This window comes from Nelumbo nucifera, chromosome 1 (genome assembly GCF_055504915.1).
Source record: "Nelumbo nucifera cultivar China Antique chromosome 1, China Antique-T2T, whole genome shotgun sequence".
Classification (NCBI taxonomy): Eukaryota; Viridiplantae; Streptophyta; class Magnoliopsida; order Proteales; family Nelumbonaceae; genus Nelumbo; species Nelumbo nucifera.
Genome location: NC_142649.1, coordinates 174,473,403 through 174,493,607, shown reverse-complemented (window position 1 = coordinate 174,493,607; position 20,205 = coordinate 174,473,403). Strand labels below are relative to the sequence as shown.

The 20,205-nt window shown below is 35.3% G+C and overlaps 2 protein-coding genes and 1 pseudogene across 4 annotated transcripts; 1 reads left to right on the top strand and 2 right to left on the bottom strand.

Moving 5' to 3' along the window:
• The first annotated feature begins 9,849 nt into the window (after positions 1–9,849).
• LOC104596355 (ATP-dependent Clp protease proteolytic subunit 4, chloroplastic-like) lies at positions 9,850–17,445 on the top strand. The gene is made up of 3 exons (XM_010257455.3): positions 9,850–10,378; positions 15,259–15,762; positions 17,107–17,445. Exons 1-2 carry the CDS (start codon positions 9,927–9,929, stop codon positions 15,740–15,742), a joined length of 936 nt encoding a protein of 311 aa, XP_010255757.1. The 5' UTR covers positions 9,850–9,926; the 3' UTR covers positions 15,743–15,762; positions 17,107–17,445.
• LOC148804180 (U4 spliceosomal RNA) lies at positions 14,653–14,786 on the bottom strand (annotated as a pseudogene).
• Positions 17,446–18,058: 613 nt separating the features above from the next.
• Positions 18,059–20,205, bottom strand: LOC104596356 (S-adenosyl-methionine 4-1-methyl-2-pyrrolidinyl-3-oxobutanic acid methyltransferase-like). Of its 3 annotated transcripts, XM_088895326.1 has the most exons (4): positions 20,088–20,205; positions 19,446–19,997; positions 18,758–19,030; positions 18,059–18,655 (listed from the first exon to the last, which is right to left on the bottom strand). In XM_088895326.1, exons 2-4 carry the CDS (start codon positions 19,923–19,925, stop codon positions 18,278–18,280), a joined length of 1,131 nt encoding a protein of 376 aa, XP_088751452.1. In that variant the 5' UTR covers positions 19,926–19,997; positions 20,088–20,205; the 3' UTR covers positions 18,059–18,277. The 3 variants fall into 3 exon arrangements, with proteins under 3 accessions (XP_088751452.1, XP_088751453.1, XP_010255758.1); XM_088895327.1 differs by lacking the exon at positions 20,088–20,205 and having other exon boundaries at positions 18,758–18,919; positions 19,446–20,061; XM_010257456.3 differs by lacking the exon at positions 20,088–20,205 and having other exon boundaries at positions 19,446–20,059.

The following is a 20,205-nucleotide window of genomic DNA, read 5'->3' as shown; positions in this document are numbered from 1 at the left end:
CTAGTATAAAAAATAAAAAAAATATCAAAACCAACGATCATGCAACCACCGGCTTAGCCATAAACAAGCTGTAAGGCGGCGGTCAAATAGGCCCTAAGCTGGCGGCTCAGACTGCCACTAAGAAGGCAACTAGAGTTTTCACTGGCCTAAGACGGCGGTCAAATAGAACCTAAGCCGGCGGTTCAGACCGCCACCTAAAAAGGTATGTAGAATTTTGGTTGACCTAAGGTGGCAGTCAAATATGATCTAAGCCGGCGGTCAAAACTGCCACCTTTATTAATGCCAAGCCGGCGATTCTGACGTACTGCCGCTTTAGAATTAATTGAACCATTTTGAACCGATCTTCAAGGGCGGTGGTCTTTTCTGTCTAAACCGGCAGTCTTTACCTAAGACAATAGAGGTTTAGGGGGTGGGCTGAAGACCACCGCCTTAGATCAAAGCCTGCGGTCTTAAGGCCTACCGCCGGCTTAGACCGATTTTCTTGTAGTGAATTCTAACCTTGAAGATATGAGAAAACTTGGTTCTGGCACATATGCAACGATTTTCTATGGAAAATGGAAAGGTTCTGATGTTGCCATCAAGCAGATAAAGCTAAATTGTGGTTCTATATTGAAAACCTAAACTTCTATCAAAATATTGGCAACCCAATAAAATTTTCTAGAAAAGTTTTTAGTACCTTCAATGATATTTCATATTTTAAAATTTATTTTTTCCAATTTCAGTTATATTTTGTTTTTGCCATTATTATTTTCTAACACTACTTTGGCAAGGTATCTAAATTTTGTGTGTTCATAGTGATTAGATAGTATGTTATTACCTATAGTTCATTATGCCTTCCTCAAAACTGGAAAAAAACATCTAAACTTTAAAAAAATGACTGAATTTTAATCCCTGCTTCCATGTGGCAAATACCTGTCCTTGGAGACTGGATCTTCTGTCATGATTGAATAATTTATTGTCTTGATTCTCTATTCCTTTCAGATTGCAAACTTTTGGAAGGAAGCTCACATACTAAGTCAGCTTCGCCATCCAAATGTTCTAGCATTTTATGGTGTAGTTACAAATGCAGAGATGACAAATTTAGCAACAATTACAAAGTATATGGTAAATGGTTCCCTTAAACAAGTCATATGAAGGAAAGATATGTATGGTGTCTCATATTTTATGGTCATGGATGGATAGATAATACTTTAAGAATCTACTATATCGGTGGATGACTATAGTATATTACCATAAAAGAATTAAATAATTGTAAGGAAATAAGCATCTTATTTTTTTTAAGAATTAACTTCTGATTTTACTAAAAGAATTAAATAATTGTACATAAAAAATTCATCCATACATTGGAGGAATTATCACTTCCTTAATCCCTTTTAATATAGACTTTATATACCCATGTTATGTTGTATTTACACAATGTCCCCAAAATGGTTCTAACCTATTGACTCCTTAGACAATTTATCAGCCAAAACATTTTAGTGTTTACCCATTTGATGGCTGCAATAAAGTCCCCTTACCAATTCTTGTGTTTCCCTCATTGAGAATGTATTTCATTAATAGTGACAAAAAAGATACAAAGTTAGAGCCTATGTGCACCAAGGCACCATACACTAGGGACACAAAACACATAAGTTCCCCCCCCCCCCCCCGCCCCCCCCCGCCCCCGTCCATAATATAACTAATGGTATGCTTAGTCAGAAATCACCACAATATAAGTAATGGTATGCTTAGCCTGAAAAAAATTGGGCTTTTCTTCAGAAAAATGGGCCGGATTTGGGCCTACCACCATCAAAGACCAATGAAGCAGTGGTTCTTCTTTATGATCAAGTATTTTCCGATGTAGATAATGGGAGAGGTAGCACTGAATTTGGGGAAGTTATGACTGACATTCTTGAGAAATTTACAAAGCATCTTGAAGCAAAACCCATCGCTAATGATCTTGATAGTTGAAACAAGATTTGACCAACGCAACACATAGGAGTGCATACATCTTTAACCACTAAACCAACCGAGTGGTGGCTCAGTTGGCATGTTAGCTAGGTAGTCCTAGCAGAGACGTGGATGCCACTATTGAAAAGTTGGTGTGTGTTGTATTAAGTACCAAAAAATTTTAAAAATTTACTTCATGGTAACAAATGAAATAAATTAACTTTTATTAACATTAATGACTACATGCAATCTAAACAACTTACACTTATATTCAACAACTTCAAATAAAAATAATAAAATAAATTTTAAGATTAGTATTTTATAAATTGATGGAATGAATAATTTATCAAATCCACATATACATATACAGATATACATAAATACATACATACATACATATATTATGATTTTTAATTTCAAAAAAGTATACAAATAAAAATATTAATACTAAACTAATTATTTTAATACTTAAAATTTATAAATTTGTACATGATATGTATCTTACATTTTTTATAAATTATTAATTAATATTTTAAGTTGCATTAAATAACATTGTATTTATAATTTATAAAAATAAAAATATTCTTTACAAAATGTTTGAGAATATAATATAAATTGAATCCATCAAAACCACTAACCTACATTTATGTAAAAAAATATTTTTTTTTTATTTTAGAAAATTTATAGAAAAATAAAAATACTAATAATAGAATAATTATTTTAGTAGTTAAAATTTATGAATTTCCATATGATATGTATCTTCAAAATTTTAATAGGTTTGATATATATTAAGTTAAGATTATTTATTTTTATCAATTATTAATTGATATTTTAATTACATTTTATAATAACGTATTTATTGTTTACAAAAATGAAAATTTTGTTTACCAAACATTTGAGAATTAATTTTGTAGTTGATTTTTTGTTAATGTTATAAATTAAACATAAAAAACATAGAAAAGTAGAAAAAATGATATAATAATTCAAATACAATAGTTGCATATGTTTTGTGCCTTGGACTTTAATTGAAAGTAAAATAATAATGGCTTTGTACATGTATGAATTTGTAAAAATCCATATAATATGTGTCTTGGACTCCTGGTTGATGCATTAGTAATAAAATTGCATAATATATATGCATCTTGCTATATTAATTGTAATATTTTCTTCATATATACCATTAAAATATATAATTTATATGTATTTATACATTATTTATAGTTATTTTAACATTAAACTTATTGTTGATAATATATTTATAGAATTTGTATACATTTCCCTATCATATCCAAGTGTTTCCTTATTTTTCGTGTGTATCCATGTGTTTTCCAAGCATATCTGTATCCGTATATGTATCCAAATTGTCTAATACGATACTTGATACCGATACTTTAATCATTGGCTAAGTGAACTAATGTGTCAATGTGATGATGGAAAAAGCCCTATTGACAACTCGAGTTGTTGATGTTGAATTTAGATAACGAGCAAAAGTGTTCACGTAGCAAGAACCCTTCAATGCTTAAAGCAATTTTGTTGAAACAGGTTGCATGATCTAAGCTAAACAAGTACACATTGATTTACCTAGTTGGATCAATAAGCTTCAAGCCCACATGGGGCAAGTATTATACTTATTTAGCTTATTAATTGTAACAAAGAAGGGCTTACTAATTGTGGTGATAAACTAAGGTTCAGCCCCATTTATTAAAAGAGGTCATGTGTCTACATTTAAAGTCTCTACTTTCTACAAAGAAGTTCATGTTGCAAGGCCTAGAAAGGTTCCTTCCTGCCTGACTACATGTTTTTGGTCAGTAGCAGTGGAAGGATATTAAGATGTACTTAACAAAAAATTAAGAAAGGCAGTATCCATGATCTAGCGGAGTGAAGGAATGAGAATGACATTCAAATCATATATTCTAACTCTATGTACTTGGAGTCAAAAGCAAATATGACCATTGAACTAGCATGTACATTCATTATAAACTCTTTTAGTACCTTCCAAACAACCTGGTTAGTGCATCCTTAAAAGGTCTCAACCATAAAAAATCGACTTTTTCATTCTAATCATTTTTTTTCGCTCTCACAAACCAGAACCATAGCTTTACCTCTATCAATATATGCTTTTTTTGTGTAGGTTTCAAAGTATCCATAAGGTTACAATATATATATATATATATATATATATATATATATATATATATATATATATATATATATATATCAATTCTAATACCACCAGTTAAGATCTAAACCACTTTTGAATGTTAACACCCTTCTTAGAGATGGCTTGACTCAATTCTTGAAACTCAAAAAAATAAATAAATAATTTAAGAGTATCACCCCCTGAATCGTGCAATATGGAATTTTGGGTATTGTGTACCCTGAGATTCCCCCAGGGTGGGGGGTGAACACAATGAATTCATTAATTTAAAAAATTTGTCATTGTTTGCCACAAGGCATTATTCAAGATTTTTCTTACTTGAAGGGTTGAACCTCCATTAGAAACTCCTTTTAATTTTTCATACTTTAATCATTATCATGACTTCCTCTCACGTGCAAACGCACATGCGCACTTACTAGTGCTATTTATGTCTTCAACATTGATGAAGTATTCATCATATATAATATATTGTATTTGGATTTAAATTTTTATGACATGAAAAGAACCCAAGCAAATATCCACTTCTTTTTTTTTCTTTGGTAAGAAGATATTTCATTAAAAAAAAGAACTACAAGGAAAAAACACCAAAAACAACACAAACTAAGAATATCTACTCGTACAACTAATCAAATTAAATGAGGTTAGAGCTCCATAGCTGCAAGGCCTGCACGAAAAGGAAATCCAAATAGAGACCTTTCTTGGCGAGCGCATGAACTGCAAAATTTGATGTAAGAGAAAACCATCTGGAAGTGTAACACTTCCATGCAGAAAGAGCTTTGATATCATTACATATGAACAATACACCGGTGAAACAAGACTCTTTTTCAAGCAAACAGTTTATAAGGTTTTGACAACCATATTCATAAAGCACCTTCTCTAGACCCAAATTAGAAACAAAAGAAACGGTTCCATAGAAGGCCTTTGTTTCAACTTCTAATGGTGAGTTAACAGTAATGCTTCCACCTTTTATACCCCAACAAAAAACCAAAATTGTCTATAATCAGCATGCCAAATGAACCTCTAAAGCTATTCGAAAAACTGCTATCTATATTAACTAGCATCTGGTGGAACCCATTCAATCTTCTTGTTAGACAAAGTTGGAGTCTGCAAACATTTTCCGAATTATAGTATCCTCATTTTCAAACAAATGATGATTTCTATCTTTCCAAATATTCCATAGATAGATAGAAATGTTGTGAAACCAACTATCAAACCCAAATGTCCCTATCTGCAACCGATCTAATGCCCAATCCTGATCCCAATCAGATACATTTGGCTTTCTCATAGAGCATAAGTGCATGGATGACAGATTCCTCTTGAGTCTTGCATCTGTCATAGTTAGGGGAGGGGGAGATTATTTTTCTTCTAAAGAGGTCCTACTTCATTGCAAAGCCATTAAGGCAACATCTCCAAATGAAGTACTTGATTTTTTGCTCTAAAGGTAATTTCCAAATCACCTTATAGTCTTCCTTACGTAAAACAGCTATTGGTTGATCTTCTTCATTCATGAGACCATTTGAAATACTTAAGAAATAAGCTAATTTGACTAAAAATTGACCATTCTCATTGAGGGACCACGTGATTTTTTCATCACAAGTATTATTTCCTAAGATTGATTGAGATAATCTTTTTGTGATTCACACTTAAGGAACGAATTGTTTGTTTTCTATGTGTCCCAACATCTTTCCTCTTATTTTGATTAAATCAGCCATTACTCCAATTGTGGAGGGATTAGGTCTAGGTCCATATATAGGGTATAAAATCTTTCATGCCTAGAACCCAAGGGTCCTCCTAAGGATCAATCAAATCCCCTTTGTTTACTTTTCATAGCAAGCCTTATTCAAGGACTTTCCTGCCCTCCATTATGCTTCTCCAACCCCAACCCCAAGATGGGTTACTTCTCATAGATGCATGTAGGAAGTGGCATTGAGGGAAATACTTTGCTTTCATAGTTTTGGCCCATAAGCTTTCTTCATAATTTAGAGTCTCCAAATTAGCTTGGCTAGAAGAGCAAGGTTAAAAGAGTGTGGATCTCTAAAGCCTAAACCCCCATTGGGTTTGGTTTTTTTTTTTTTTTTTTTTTTTTTTTTTTTTTTTTTTTTTTTTTTTACATTGGGCCCAATGGATCCATCTAGCATTTTTATTTCTTTCATTGTCTCTCCACCAAAATTTCTTTTGGATTTTTTTTTGATGTCCTTACAAACGTAGGAGAGATAAGCACCCTTCCAACCATTGGTTTTGTTTTCCACTCTCTCTGTAAGGTAGTCAAAGAGCAGACATTTCTTCCTCCCTATATTCAGGTAAGAGCCCAAATAAATGGAGGGATTTTTTTACCTTTTTTTTAAACAAAGAGTTCTTTTTCTTTTTCTTTTTTTTTTTTTGCTTAGGAAGGTTTGAACTGAAAAGGACCTCTGACTTTGAGTAATTGGCTTGTTGTCCTGAGGCTCTTTCATATAGGGTCAGGGCTTCCATTAAAGCATTACCTTCATTTAGGTTGGCTTTTATGAATGTGCAACTATCATATGCAAAGAATAAGTGGGATATAATTGTGGATTGTCTACAAATTTTAACTCCACCGATCTTTTTCCCTTCTACTCACCCATTTAGCATCATGGATGGAACATTTGAGCAAATGAGAAAGAGATAAGGAGAGAGAGGGCCCCTTGTCTTATCCCTTTACTAGGCTTAATCCTTTTTGTAGGCTTCCCATTAATCAACAATTGGTAAAATATTGAAGTTATGCATTTCATAATCCAATCCCTCCACTTTGACCCAAAGCTCATATTTTCCATGACATTATCTAGAAAAAACCACTCAACTCTGTCATAGGCTTTATTCATATCAAGTTTTATTGCCATGGATCCTACTGAGGATTTTGTATGCTTCAAAAAATGCATGATTTCATGAGCTAGCGGAATATTATCAGTCATTGCTCTACCAATAATGAAAGCACTTTGATTCCGTGAAATTATCATTGAGAAGATAGGTTATAATCTATTAGGTAGGATTTTTGCAATAGTTTTGTAAATAGTATTGCATAAATTGACAGGTCTAAAATGGGAAACCGATAATGGATTCTTGACTTTTGGGGTTAGGGCAATGAAGGTTGAGTTAAGATCTAAATGGAGAATACCCTCTTTAAAGAAGTCATTGATTTTCTTGATTACATCACTTTTCACTAATTCCCATAATCTTTGAAAAAAAAGAGGTTTGGGAAGCCATCTGGACCTGGGACTCTCCTTGTGGCCATATGGAACAGAACATCTTTAATCTCATCCTCTGTGACCTCTTTTTGCATATCATTGTTATCTTCAGGTGTAACCAATTCTTGGATCCCCGATAGAGCCCTCTCAATGTTTAAAGGGTTAGTAGAATAGAACAAGTTGCTTAAATGATTTACTAGAATTCTTTCCACTTGATCTTGATCTTCAAACCACTCTCCATTTTCATCTTTAATTTCAAGGATTCTATTATTGGCTCTTATTCTCATTGTAACCTTATGAAAAACCTTGTGTTTTTATCACCATGAATCTTCCAATTGATCCTAGATTTCTGAAACCAACATATTTTTTCCCTTTTTAGCATAAGTCTAGATTCCTCACAAGGTTTTCTACCTTCCCTGCATTGTGTTTCTAGCCAGCCTTTGCTTTTTCAATAGATAATTCCAGCATCACACTATCAATTTGATCTTGTAGCAAACCAAATTCCTCTTTGTTCCATTTTCTCAAGTCCTTACCCAAAGATTTACACTTTTTAGCCACAGATAGATTTGCATGTGAGTTGTTCCAACTTGATCTTATAAACTCTTCACAATTATCATGTGTCATCTACATTTCTTCAAAATAGAATGGTTTCCTAAATTTTATGTTTATTAGATCACTATTGAGACATAGGGAAAATGGTAAGAACCATGAGAGGATATAGTGAGTTTTTGCTTCAGGAAAAAGGTCTCTCCATTTATAATTGTAGAGATCCATATCCAATTTTGCTTTGATATGGGGTCTTCTCCTTCTCTTTTATTAGTCCATGTGAACTTTGGTTCACGGTTTGGAATTTCCCATAACTTCCATTTCCTTGGCAGATCTCGTCTCCTTTTGATCTCTTTCCCTTTCAACATTCTTCCCATAGAAAACACCTATTTTATGCTATATTTTCAATATTATTGTATTATGACAATTAATAAATAAATAGATTTACAAGTCTTTTTTTCCAAGGATAGACAATAATCCCAATTAAAGACTCGTTAGGGATTAGCATAGGGTTTTTTTTTTTTGGAACCAGTGTAAGACATTTATTCATCGAGGTTTGGGTTCGAGTCTCTATTGATCGGATCAAATCCAATCAATTGACAACAATGAGATCAATTGCCCATCTGGGCCAAGCTCTGTGCTCCTTGATGCTTTTAAGGAGTTTGGATCAACTACCAACACAGTGTGTCAACAATGCACATTGGGAACATGTCTCCCTAAAATGACAAGGGAGATGTTCCCAACTATAATGACATGTTGGAACAGGGTCCGTAGCATTTTGTGGGAGTATTACTTGCTTCAAAGAAAAAAAATTTTGGTTTCATTTTTTTGTTCAATTATTTTGATTTTTTAAAAACTCTGATGCGGTTGGTTTTTATCTAGTAATTATATTTAATTAATAAAAAACCAATTTTTTACATATATAATAATATTTACCAACAACTCTGATGGTGCGTGATCTGGTAGCTTCCTATTGAAGGACAACTCGGATGTCGGATTGGTGAGGTTGGTTGGCCAAGCTGCAAGAGAACAATTAGACTACCTGGGGTGGGCGCTCCAATGCTTAAGTCAGCAATGAGAGTAGAGAAAGCAAGAGAGATTTCATTGCACAATCGCGCATATCTTCTATGGTTGAAGGAGGTGCCTTTATATAGGCATGGGTCTTGTGTAGCATGTTCATGATCTCCGGGGGAACATGGCTTATCAACCCGCCACCCTTGGAGGTGGTTTTAGTGGATAGTGATAAGGCTTATCCGATTATCTTCGAAACATGCGACACTGAAGTCAATTTTGTTGATTAAGCAACATGATCTCGGAGGAATTGGAGACGATAAATCACACGTAGCGGAAGTCGATTGCCACATCACATAGGTCGCCACATCAGACCTTGGTCAGGTTAGTGAGTGCTCTGCAGGAGGTTGGCTCTCTTGCCGAGGTCTCCAGTCTGCTCCTACTGAGGTCTCCGGTCTACTTTGCTGAGGTGCGTACATCGCATAAGGCTAGGCCGAGGTGCGCTCACTCTCTCAAAGCGTGCGAAGTGCATTTAAGGTGGATCCAAGGTGCATCCGAGGTGAATCTAAGATGGTTTTGACTGACTTGATAAGGACACAACACTGACGATGTGACACCAAGGTGTTATGTAACAGTTTAGAAGTACCACGCGACGTGATGTCACTAGAAGGCTAAATTACCCCTCATCAAATTCCACGTATGATTCACCACCCCTTGAATTTTGAACCATTCCCCCCACGGGCCACATGTTACTTTCCAACTGTACTAAAATTTATGGGTGGATTAAACAATAAAATAGTATAATACATAATATATTATAATGAAATTCAGCGATTCGGTTTTTCTTGGTTTAGTTATTTTGGTTCGGTTTTTCATATGAGGGTTAAACCGAATGCTCACCCTCACTTCCGCAATGTCAGTGCTTTTACTGTTTTACACTCTGCATGGGTATCGTTGTAATTTTGTACATAGGCATCATATCCTCAATCTTCTTTTTCTTCTTCTTCTTCTTCATTCTCTGGAGAAAATAGTTAACTCCTCGGCCCTCTTCTCTCTCTCTCTGTTGCAGACAGTTGGTCATGAATCCCCTCTCCATGTCTACACTCGTTAAACCTCCCTCTTTCCTCTTACCTCACACCTCTAGTGCATCCCTTAAGCTTCGCACCTCTCGATGCAAATCCCCTCCTCAAGAAATCCAAGTCCGCATTTCCTCTTCCTCTTCTGTGACTAGTTCTCAGGAATTCCGCCCCAAGGCCCTAGATAACGTCGATACATCAGGTTTTAGCTTTGATCTTAAACCATCTTATCCTCTACACCCATCTTATGTTGCTCCACAGACGCAGGAGACTGCCATGAGAGGTGCGGCATCCGATGTGATGGGATTGTTGCTGAAGGAGAGGATTGTATTCTTGGGCAATAGCATCGATGACTTCGTTGCCGATGCAATTATAAGCCAGTTGTTGCTGTTGGATGCTCAAGATTCCACCAAGGATATTCGGCTCTTCATTAACTCTCCCGGTGGCTCTCTGAGGTATCAATTTAGGTTTTCTTGGTCGTATATGAATGGATTCTTTCCTTAGATTTTGTCCAATTTCGTTTGGTTCAATTTTTTATATCTTCGTACTTAAGTGTAACATGGTTGGGAATTTGTTATCTCGCTTCTAATCCGTGAAAATTTGGTTTCGTTCTTTTTCGTTTGTTTTTAATGTCATAAATGTGGTTTACTTAGTGAAAAGGTAACTTATATATTTTAGTCAGTGCTTTTGTGCGCGTATGGTAGTCGTTTTCTCTGGACATGAGCCTCTGAAAATAATGCCTTACTTCTTGCTTGTCAACCAAGAATACATTAGTATCTTGCATCTCCCCACTTCTTAATTTGAGGTCAATAGAGATGTAAATAAGTGCTTTCAGTTGCTGCAAGATGATGTGAAAAGAATTTTTTTTTTTTCACATTTGATACGTTTCCTCAAAGGTCAAATGGAGATACCAATGCATATGGTAATCCAATTTCTGGAGGAACCCACTATATAAAACTAAGATTTATCCACATGCTTGTGTGAAACTTCTAACATCAAGAAAAAGAATCAAGAATTCATTGGATTTCTTCCAACAATCATGAATTGCTCCAACACAAGCATCTATCAAAGTGAATCTCAATGGAATGAAAGCATAATTTTCCACTAATTATGAATATTTATGTGTTTGTTAACTACTTGGATCAAATAAACTTCTAGCACCCATCATCTCCAAGCAAGCACCCTTAAACCTCGTGATCCTAGAAAGTAAAACCTCATGATCCAATCACCACCTTTAAGTTGTGATCTAGTACACTTAAATGAGGTGAATCTATCCTCCATTTCATCTCAATAAAGTGCATAAGAACTTTTTTGTGCCATAAATACATTTTTTCAAATATATTATCTTATGTTCACCATTTTAAACATAGCATGAATTTGCATCTCTTGAATTAATGTCACTTACCAAAATGCAAGTCTTAACAAACCAATCATTATTGCTTTTCTGCATATTGAACTTGGTATCCTCTTTCTAAAGTGGACAAGGCAGTCTAGATGGTCCTCACTGGACCATTGATGCTCCTATGTGCCAATAGGGCTCCGATAATCCATACTTTCGCAAAGGGTTAAAGACCAAAACCCATATAAATTGACACCAACCACAACCTGCACAAACTTTCTAATGCCAGATTTTGTCAAAAACTTGGGGCATCCCATACATGCCTGCATAGTTTTCAAGGCGCCAAGGCGAGACGGCAGGGGGGGTGCTTAGTCGCCTAGGGGATGGATTTTTTTTAAGTAAAAAACATATATCCTAGGGTAGTTCCCTAGGTTCCATAACCATATTTCCTTGATAGTTATCCATAATTTTCATAAGAAAAGTTTAAACTTCATGTTAAAGTATAGAAAATCAACATATTTCATGATAAGAAAAAGAATAAAAAAAGAAAATTAAAAAAATATATGGGCTGAACCCCTATTTTTGTTATAGGAAAAGAAGAAAGTTATTGTGGTTAGACAAAATTTTAAGTTCTTCCATACTTACTGGTTCAGGTTTTGAAGTCTTTGAGGGTTCATACAGTGTTTAGCAATGTCTGTGTTGATTAAACCTAACAAATAAGAAAATAATAAAAAGAAATTAATATATAAACACAAATGAATATTTTAGTTTAGTTATTTCTATTTTATAATTATAAATTTATAATCTCAAAAAATTAAGAATATAAAAGCATTTTATAGCCCAATGTACAAAGCTACTTGGTGATTAGGTGAGGTGAGCCTCCAAGGGTGCCTTGTTGCCTAGGTGTTGCCTTGAGAACTATGCATGCTTGCTTTGCAATATGGAACCTACAGATTCATTTGTGCCATTTTCATCTTCTTTGATTTGAAGAATTGATGATACAGTAGAGAGAGGTTCTCAAAGTAATCCATTGAGGAGCTAAGTCTATTCTGATACATCTGATGGAGGGGAGTTTGAAGGAATATGTGGTACAGACTTTTGAGCATGATGGAACATTAATTGAAGAGTCAATCAAGACAATGATTGCACTGAGTAAAAATGTAGTCTTTTCTTCATGGGTGTGGATGCCCCTGCTAAGAAATTTTTGGGTCAGGCTAAGGTGCTGGATTAAAAGGAAAGGAATATAGATGGGAGTTTTGAATCACACCAACAATGAATCTGAACTTAAATTAAAGAAAAAGGAGAAAGAAGGAAGAAAGATGGAGAAGTTCAGAAGGAAGAGGAGAATGGAGGAAAGAGGGAAGAAGAAGAGATCTGTTCACGTCTCTCTCTATTCATCCAACTGTATTTTATCAGAACTGATTAAAATAATGGTGGAATTACATGAGTGCCCCTGGTATGGTGGCTGACTCAAGAAACACAGAAAAAAGGATATTAATGGCCAATAAAAGGAGGCCCACTACATCTAAAACAAAGACTAATAAATAAAGAAAAGAAACTAAGGCCCACTCGTCCTAATATCTCTACAGTGGGTAAAGCAGTAGTGTGGAAACAGGGAATAAAGTAGAGCTGTAGAGGTAAGGAGTAGCATTGAGAAGAGGGTTGCCAAAGACAAGAAGGTAAAGTTAAATTCATTTAATACTACAACTACTAGAGAAGTTAGAGGAAAATGGGATAAGAGACTAAGAGCTACAGAAAAAGAGGCAGGGGTATGCAAGGGAGTGTGGGCAAACAGGTGTTTTGGCCTTTGAGTATCAAAGTTATGATCTTTTGCAAGCCAGTGGTCTATCAATATAAGGTATTATTATTATTATTATTATTATTATTTATTGTTGTTGTTATCTTTTGCTATCATTACTTGGTGTAATGGTAAAATCTTGGATTGTTAGGTGTGAGATTACGGGTTCGAGTCTGAGAGCAGCCACTTTTTGCAAAAAAAAAGGCCAAAGGTTAGGACTGTATCCAGTCAACCCTTTCCAGATGGCTGGGACCATCGCTATCTTGTTGTTGTTGTGATCTTTTGCTATCATCATCTTGTTTTTGGGTTCTTTCTAAATTTTGTTGTTTTTGTGGGGGAAGCATAGTTGTCAAGGCGACACCTAGGTGACAAGGCGCCCTTGGAGTCTCACCTTGCCTAATCGCCAAGCAGTTTTCTATAGCGTGTTATAACAAACTTTTAAATTCTTAATTTTTTGAGGTTATAATTATAAAATAGACATTTTTAAACTAAGTTATTCATTTTGTATGTTTATATACTAATTTCTTTTTGTTATTTTCTTATTTGTTAGGGTTTAATCAACACAAACATTGCTAAATGCTGTATTGAACCCTCAAAGACTTCAAAACCTGAACCAATAAGTAAGAAAGAACATAAAATGTTGTCCAATCAACACATTTTCTTCTTTTTCTTTACTAATTTTGTATTTTATATACTAATTTCTTCTTCTTCTTCATCCAATTCAGCAATTTCCAAATGTGGTCCCATATAGTCAACTCCAGCATTGTTTCATATTGCTCTTAGAAAGTTGGTAGTGTATAATCCATTATCTAGCAAAATGAGGATATGTTTAAATTCATCACAATAGAGTAGGATATATATCTAGCAAATAGAGATATTCTTTTGGTCCTTCATCCCATTTTAGCATGTAATCCTCTGTTTATATATTGATGTCCATCAGTAGACTTGTACCAAAGATAACCGTTCAACCTGGCTCTAACCCAATTAGCCTCATAGGTTTGTTGGGTTTGCAGGGAAGTAAATGTACAACCCCAACCTTATCTTGTTTGAGGATTACCAAAATAAAAAGCTTATCTTGTTTGAGGACAATCAACCCTAGTTATGCTATGTATCTCTCTTCTCAATCAATGCCCAGAGAGACATCTTCTGTTTTGGTTGGGCTTTTATCATGCCAAATTCTAGTACATGCTACTGCACTCCTTGTACGACAAAGTCACTCTTATCTTCTTATGATCTGATTGTGAATACAACTAGTACTATTTGAAGGTCTTTATGTTTGGGGGTATTCTTGGTCACTTTGTGTAGACTGTGATGATTGTTTCAGTTGAATTTAGAAATATTGGATTTTGTGGCCACATCTTAGGATAAGAATGTTGTATCTAGCAGATTTCTTAGTATGTTTACTTGGTGTTTTGGGAGCTTAGGTAAAATTCATGCTGCTCTCCCAGCTTCTTTGTTTCTGGGTGGTTGGGATACATTTTGGATGTATAGGGACTTAGAGAGTTAGGTTTGAGGTGCATTCCTCTCATCTTCCTTAGGTGTACCATTTATTTGATTATTGTTTTATAAAATTCAGAGTTATTGATCTCTCACCTTGAGTAAATTTTAGGGCTTAAAAATGTTATATCTCGCATGTTGGTAAAGCCTTGGGAATGGTTTTCAACCAGCAATTGACACACCTCAGTTAATACCTAACTAGCTACATCATTGCTCCAAGCGCAAAGGCGGAAAATGAAAAGAAAAGAAATTTCTTGGTTATAATTTTTAACTATGTAATATATAGGATTAACTGCAGGTAAGAAATTGTGATACCAATAAACTATTTATTTTTTTATATGTATGATACCGATAAACTATTATGACATTCACATTACTTGCCATTTCATTGAGGTATCTTGATTCTTGTGCTTCATTTAAAAACTGCCTTCTTTAGGACAAGTATTTCCTTGAGGTTGATGCAAAATGAACATGATTAAAATTTTGGTCAAAGTCAGATTTGCAAAACACAACTGTATGATCTCTGGTGAAGCTTACTAGGTGCTGAGGCTTCCAGTTCTTAGCTTTCATTTTACTGATGTCACCTTTGATTGAGAGAAAAGCTTGGACTTCTTAGCATTCCTGGTTGTTTTTCTGGTTATGTTTCCCCTTTTTCCCCTAAGTTTGTTCTTATGATGTTTCCCTTTTCTTCCTATGTTCAGTGCAACAATGGCTATTTACGATGTGGTGCAGCTTGTGAGGGCAGATGTTTCCACTGTTGCACTTGGTATTGCAGCATCAACAGCTTCTATTATCCTTGGTGGCGGCACAAAAGGCAAACGTCTTGCGATGCCTAACACACGGATAATGCTTCATCAACCTCTTGGAGGTGCTAGTGGGCAAGCAATAGATGTGGAAATTCAGGCCCGAGAAATAATGCATAATAAGAACAATATTACAACAATTATTTCTGGCTTCACTGGTCGAACATTTGAACAAGTCCAGAAAGATATTGATAGGGATCGTTACATGTCTCCAATTGAAGCTGTTGAATATGGAATTATAGATGGAGTTATTGATAAAGACAGCATTATACCACTTGTGCCTGTGCCAGAAAAGGTTAAATCAAGACTGAACTATGAGGAAATAAGTAAAGACCCCAAAAAATTCTTGACGCCAGATATTCCTGATGATGAGATATACTAGATTGAGGGCATTTGATACAGGTACAACATTTTCTTTGTACAATTTTTGTTTATCTTTATATTATATATATATATTAATTTTTATATGAGCTGCAGTTGTTTGAAATGGATGACCGCATTGTTATGTATTTGGAAATAAAACTTTTAGACATATTGATTATGTAAAGCTTTATGTGGTTCTGATTTATGATTTTTTTTTTCAAGTTGGTGAATTATCATCTATGGTGTGCCTACTGAGTTAGTTATGCCAATATGCTCTCAAATATCACATCCTCCATTCAAAAAGGCTCTTACACCTGATTTTTATTAACTGGAATTTCACTTACTTTTGCCTACACTGAATAAAAATATCCTTTTGCTGCATATTTTCCAACTTTCTTTTCCTTTTCTTTTTTTCCCCTGATAATTAGGATTGAAGGACATTGATAAATATAGGTAACCTATGCCTGGTGTACATAGATATCAGTATATCACATTTAGTCCAGGCAAATGCATTGTCTTGTTAGGTGATGCAGTGCATTGGACCTTCAAAATATTTAGGCCCTCTGTTAAAATTGATCTGATCATAATTTCTGGCAAAAGACCTAGGACTTCTTTTTTTTTTTTTTGAGAAAAGGTAAAGTATAATTGTTTTGATCAACCGGTCCTTTGTACAATGAGAAACTGTACACCAGTATTAAATTTGTCTTCTTTTTTGCTTTTAAGTTATTTTTCACCGGATGACAGATCTTTGTACTTCTATTCTTAACCCCTTGCAAACATCAGAAATATGGTGAAAAATCTTAGAATTCCTGCCCATTAGCTTAAAATAAGGAGATCATCCTCTGCTTAGCAATGGTAAAATGCTAATCAACCATGAAGAAGCAAAATAGAAGCAGGAAGGAAAATGATAAATAGAAGGTTTATATATATACACTTAGATCTATTTTCCATTCTGAGCTGGGTAGAACCTACGTGTCGCTCTTCAATGGGCAAGTACCAAAAGGAAATTCTTTTCTCATTTACTTTGAATCATCAAGAATAATTGACAATATCTTGATCTTGATCTTTGTATTTTGATTTTTGAGACTTGCAGCATGGAACTAAGCTGCTGTGACGTTTTTGTATTGACTTTCTAGTTTTCTGTTCCATCAGTACAATTCAATACTTGTACAAAAAAAGGGAGTGATTTAGAGACATCCCAGTTTTGTTAAAGAGAGAGCTCACAACGTCCTAATTTTCACCATGGATGTTGTGCCAAGTTTGTCTAAAATGGGGTGTGTGCTAATCACTTCCCAACCACTCAAAAAGCAGTATTTTGTTTTTGCTACTTACAAGTGGAATAAGTAATAGCTCTTACTGATTTTTCTTTCGTGATTGTTGCAGAGAATATGCACCATCTTTTGTTAAACAAGCATCAAGATGCAGTGTCCATCTTGCTTGCTTGCAGAGGATGTTGGATGGATTTCAACCTTTATCCTTTGAGCAAGGTTGTTTCTCTCTCTTATAGTCAGTCACTCAGGTAGAGAAAAACTCATGAGGAACCGCCTGGAGAGCAACAAGTTTTAATCTGTCTTGATTGTTAACAAGCAGTTACGGACACTGGGACCTAGTCAGTATACCTCCGTTTACTGATCATGTTAAACATGACAGCATACTACAATATGGCTGAAAACAATTGGAAACAGATTTTTCGCAAGAATCTCACTTTTCTTTTTTTCTTTATAGGGGTAGGATGAGCTTTGAACTGAGCACTCTTTGACTGCCTTAGACACTCGCAGGCTATAGATATACACCTTAACACTGTTGCAGGTAATCAAATTAATGTGGGACTTGTTTTGATCTTCAGGGGAGATTTCAAATTTGAAGGGTAGCGAGCAGGAATCCAACTGCCCCCATATATAAGCACCTTTAAGCGATTTGTTGGTTTTCGAACTCACAGGTCTTCTAGGTGGGCTGTGGGCAAGCGCATTTAGTAATATGCCATTTTATCTCGCATCACCAAGATATATATCCCTGCATCTAACCTTGGGACCTACATTAAAAATTGGCCTTAAATTTGTATTTGATAAAACTATTCCTCCAAACCTTTATCCGTATTCGTGGCAATCTAGCAATTTCCCTTACGTATGCAGCAGCGTCCACCTTGCTGCTATAAGTTGATTATCGTCCAAAATAAAGTCCTATCTGGGTACATTTTCACCCCTCGAATCAAGTGATAGGTTGGGTTGAGCATTTGTAAAATTTTGAATGGGACTGAGTTTGGTTTGGTTGAAATTATTTTAACTCGGTAATCCATTCCAGGCTATGACAGTTGCTGCTTAAGGCACAATCTACATTTTGATGATCATGTTTATTCACTACTTAATATTTGCCAATGAAACGACTACAGTAACAAACTTGCCTTTCTCCCTTCCTAAGTGCTCTGCAACCTTGTTGGTATATCTCTGAAACAATTCATCCATCGTTACCTCTCTGAAGTGACTCATGAGTATTGGTTCTGCTATGGCTCTCATCCACTTGGTCACGTTCTGCGCGCTTCTGAATGTATCAATCACTACTTAATATTTGCCAATGAAACGACTACAGTAACAAACTTGCCTTTCTCCCTTCCTAAGTGCTCTGCAACCTTGTTGGTATATCTCTGAAACAATTCATCCATCGTTACCTCTCTGAAGTGACTCATGAGTATTGGTTCTGCTATGGCTCTCATCCACTTGGTCACGTTCTGCGCGCTTCTGAATGTATCAATCACAAAATCTTTGTCCTCTCCATCATCTTCTTCCATGTCATCTGGGTCCCAGCTGATTTCAAAAGTTTCTAGTGAATCAATCCTGAACGATCCTTCCATTTGAATGGTGTCTCTTATTTCTTGGGCAGAAGGTGTATAGTAAGGGAGATTAAAACAATCCAGTTTGGCCTCTTCAACAAGCCCCTGAAGTAAATTATACAGAAAGAAATTAAACAATGTTTGATGATCAATAGCTGATAAGAAGAGTTAAAATTAAAAGGAATACATGCATGAACTGAACCCTACCTCTGAGACCATCTCTCTTAGTGCCATAGACAACAATTCCCAGAGTTTGAAAACTTCTTTCTTCCATTGATTACAGCTTCTTCTTCCTACAATGTTCAGGACCATATGACCTCCAGGAACAAGTTCCTCTGAACGCGACTTGAGAAATACTGTGAAGTCCATCTGAAATTGATTGACGTAAGCATCGATCACGTCTGGAGGGGTTGATTCCCCAATGTAAATGTTCCCCTTATTCAAGGAAATACCTGTTACACCCTCAAGCCCCCGAGGAACCTACCATTTTTTTCATTGCAAGAAACATCTCTTCTTAATTAGAATTTACTATGCAATATAAAATAAATTAAGAGGCAAATTTCATTCCTCCCCTCTAGTTTGATTATTTATTCCTTTAATATTATAAGAACTGAAGTTTGATGCCCAATTAAAACCTATCTTAGATTAAGATCTTCGAGATGTGTTATTTGCAGCATAAACACAATTTTAGTTTTTAGGTGTAACTAATTAATTGAACATCTTTTTCTTATAAGAATACAACAGAAACTAACAAATTTAATGTTTTATAACGCAATACGTGGGTATTAATAATTACATATTAATTTACTTCAAATACTAACTATATATATTACTTTCTCTCGACTATCTGTTTCTCTCTTATTTTCGATATAAGGAAAACACAGTCATTGCTCACCTGAGAAAGCCAATGAAGAGTATAAGAAGAATGGGCAAAGTGTAGAACATTGCTTGGAAAGAGCCTCCCATAGAAAGACCCAGGTGTTGCCGTGATGTAACACTTGAAGTGATCACCCTTCTCTTTCTTGAGTTTCTCATAGAACTTGGGCAGAGACGCAAAGAGGGTGTTGAAGTCATTTCCCGGTAGATCATTTAAGAACACTTGAAGTTCAGGCAATGGGTGATCCAACCGGTGGCATATATCGTCAAGAATGTTTACAATCTCTGAGATCAGAAGCAATGAATTGGGTCCTGAAGAACAACCCAAGTCTGCAATTGCCAGACATGGAGGAAAATTGGTACAATAGACATCTTGTATGCCATCCCTTATTACATGTTTTGCATTTGATACTGCTGTACCCTGTAAAAAAAAATAAAAGATTAGAACATTTATAGAGAGAGAGAGAGAGAGAAACTTGTAATGTTGAGTTATTGGCATAGCTCATTTCTCCTTCTCCTCCTATCATGTGAAGAACTTGTTGCACTTTCATGGTTGCTCTTGTCGATCTCACTGTGAAGTGAAGAACCACCCACCAATTAATCCTTACATAAAGAAAATGAAAGAGTGAAGACACTGTGGATAAAGCTGACACCAAACCACCTTGAATCATGATCAATCGTGCAAAAGGGTTTGCAACTTGGAGGTGAGGAGACACCTGCGTCCAGATTGATTAAGTACAGGTACACTTGTTCTTAATCCTAAGCTGATATTCGCTGCT

Bases quoted from the DNA above. Each gene is read 5' to 3' on its own strand.
- LOC104596356 (XM_088895326.1), bottom strand. From the start codon at position 19,925: ATGCCAATAACTCAACATTACAAGTTTCTCTCTCTCTCTCTCTCTATA. The intron at 19,031-19,445 runs GTGAGCAATGAC...AAAAAATGGTAG, and splicing joins CTCTTCATTGGCTTTCTCAG to GTTCCTCGGGGGCTTGAGGG. The intron at 18,656-18,757 runs GTAGGGTTCAGT...AATTTACTTCAG, and splicing joins TAAGAGAGATGGTCTCAGAG to GGGCTTGTTGAAGAGGCCAA.
- LOC104596355 (XM_010257455.3), top strand. From the start codon at position 9,927: ATGAATCCCCTCTCCATGTCTACACTCGTTAAACCTCCCTCTTTCCTC. The intron at 10,379-15,258 runs GTATCAATTTAG...TCCTATGTTCAG, and splicing joins TCTCCCGGTGGCTCTCTGAG to TGCAACAATGGCTATTTACG.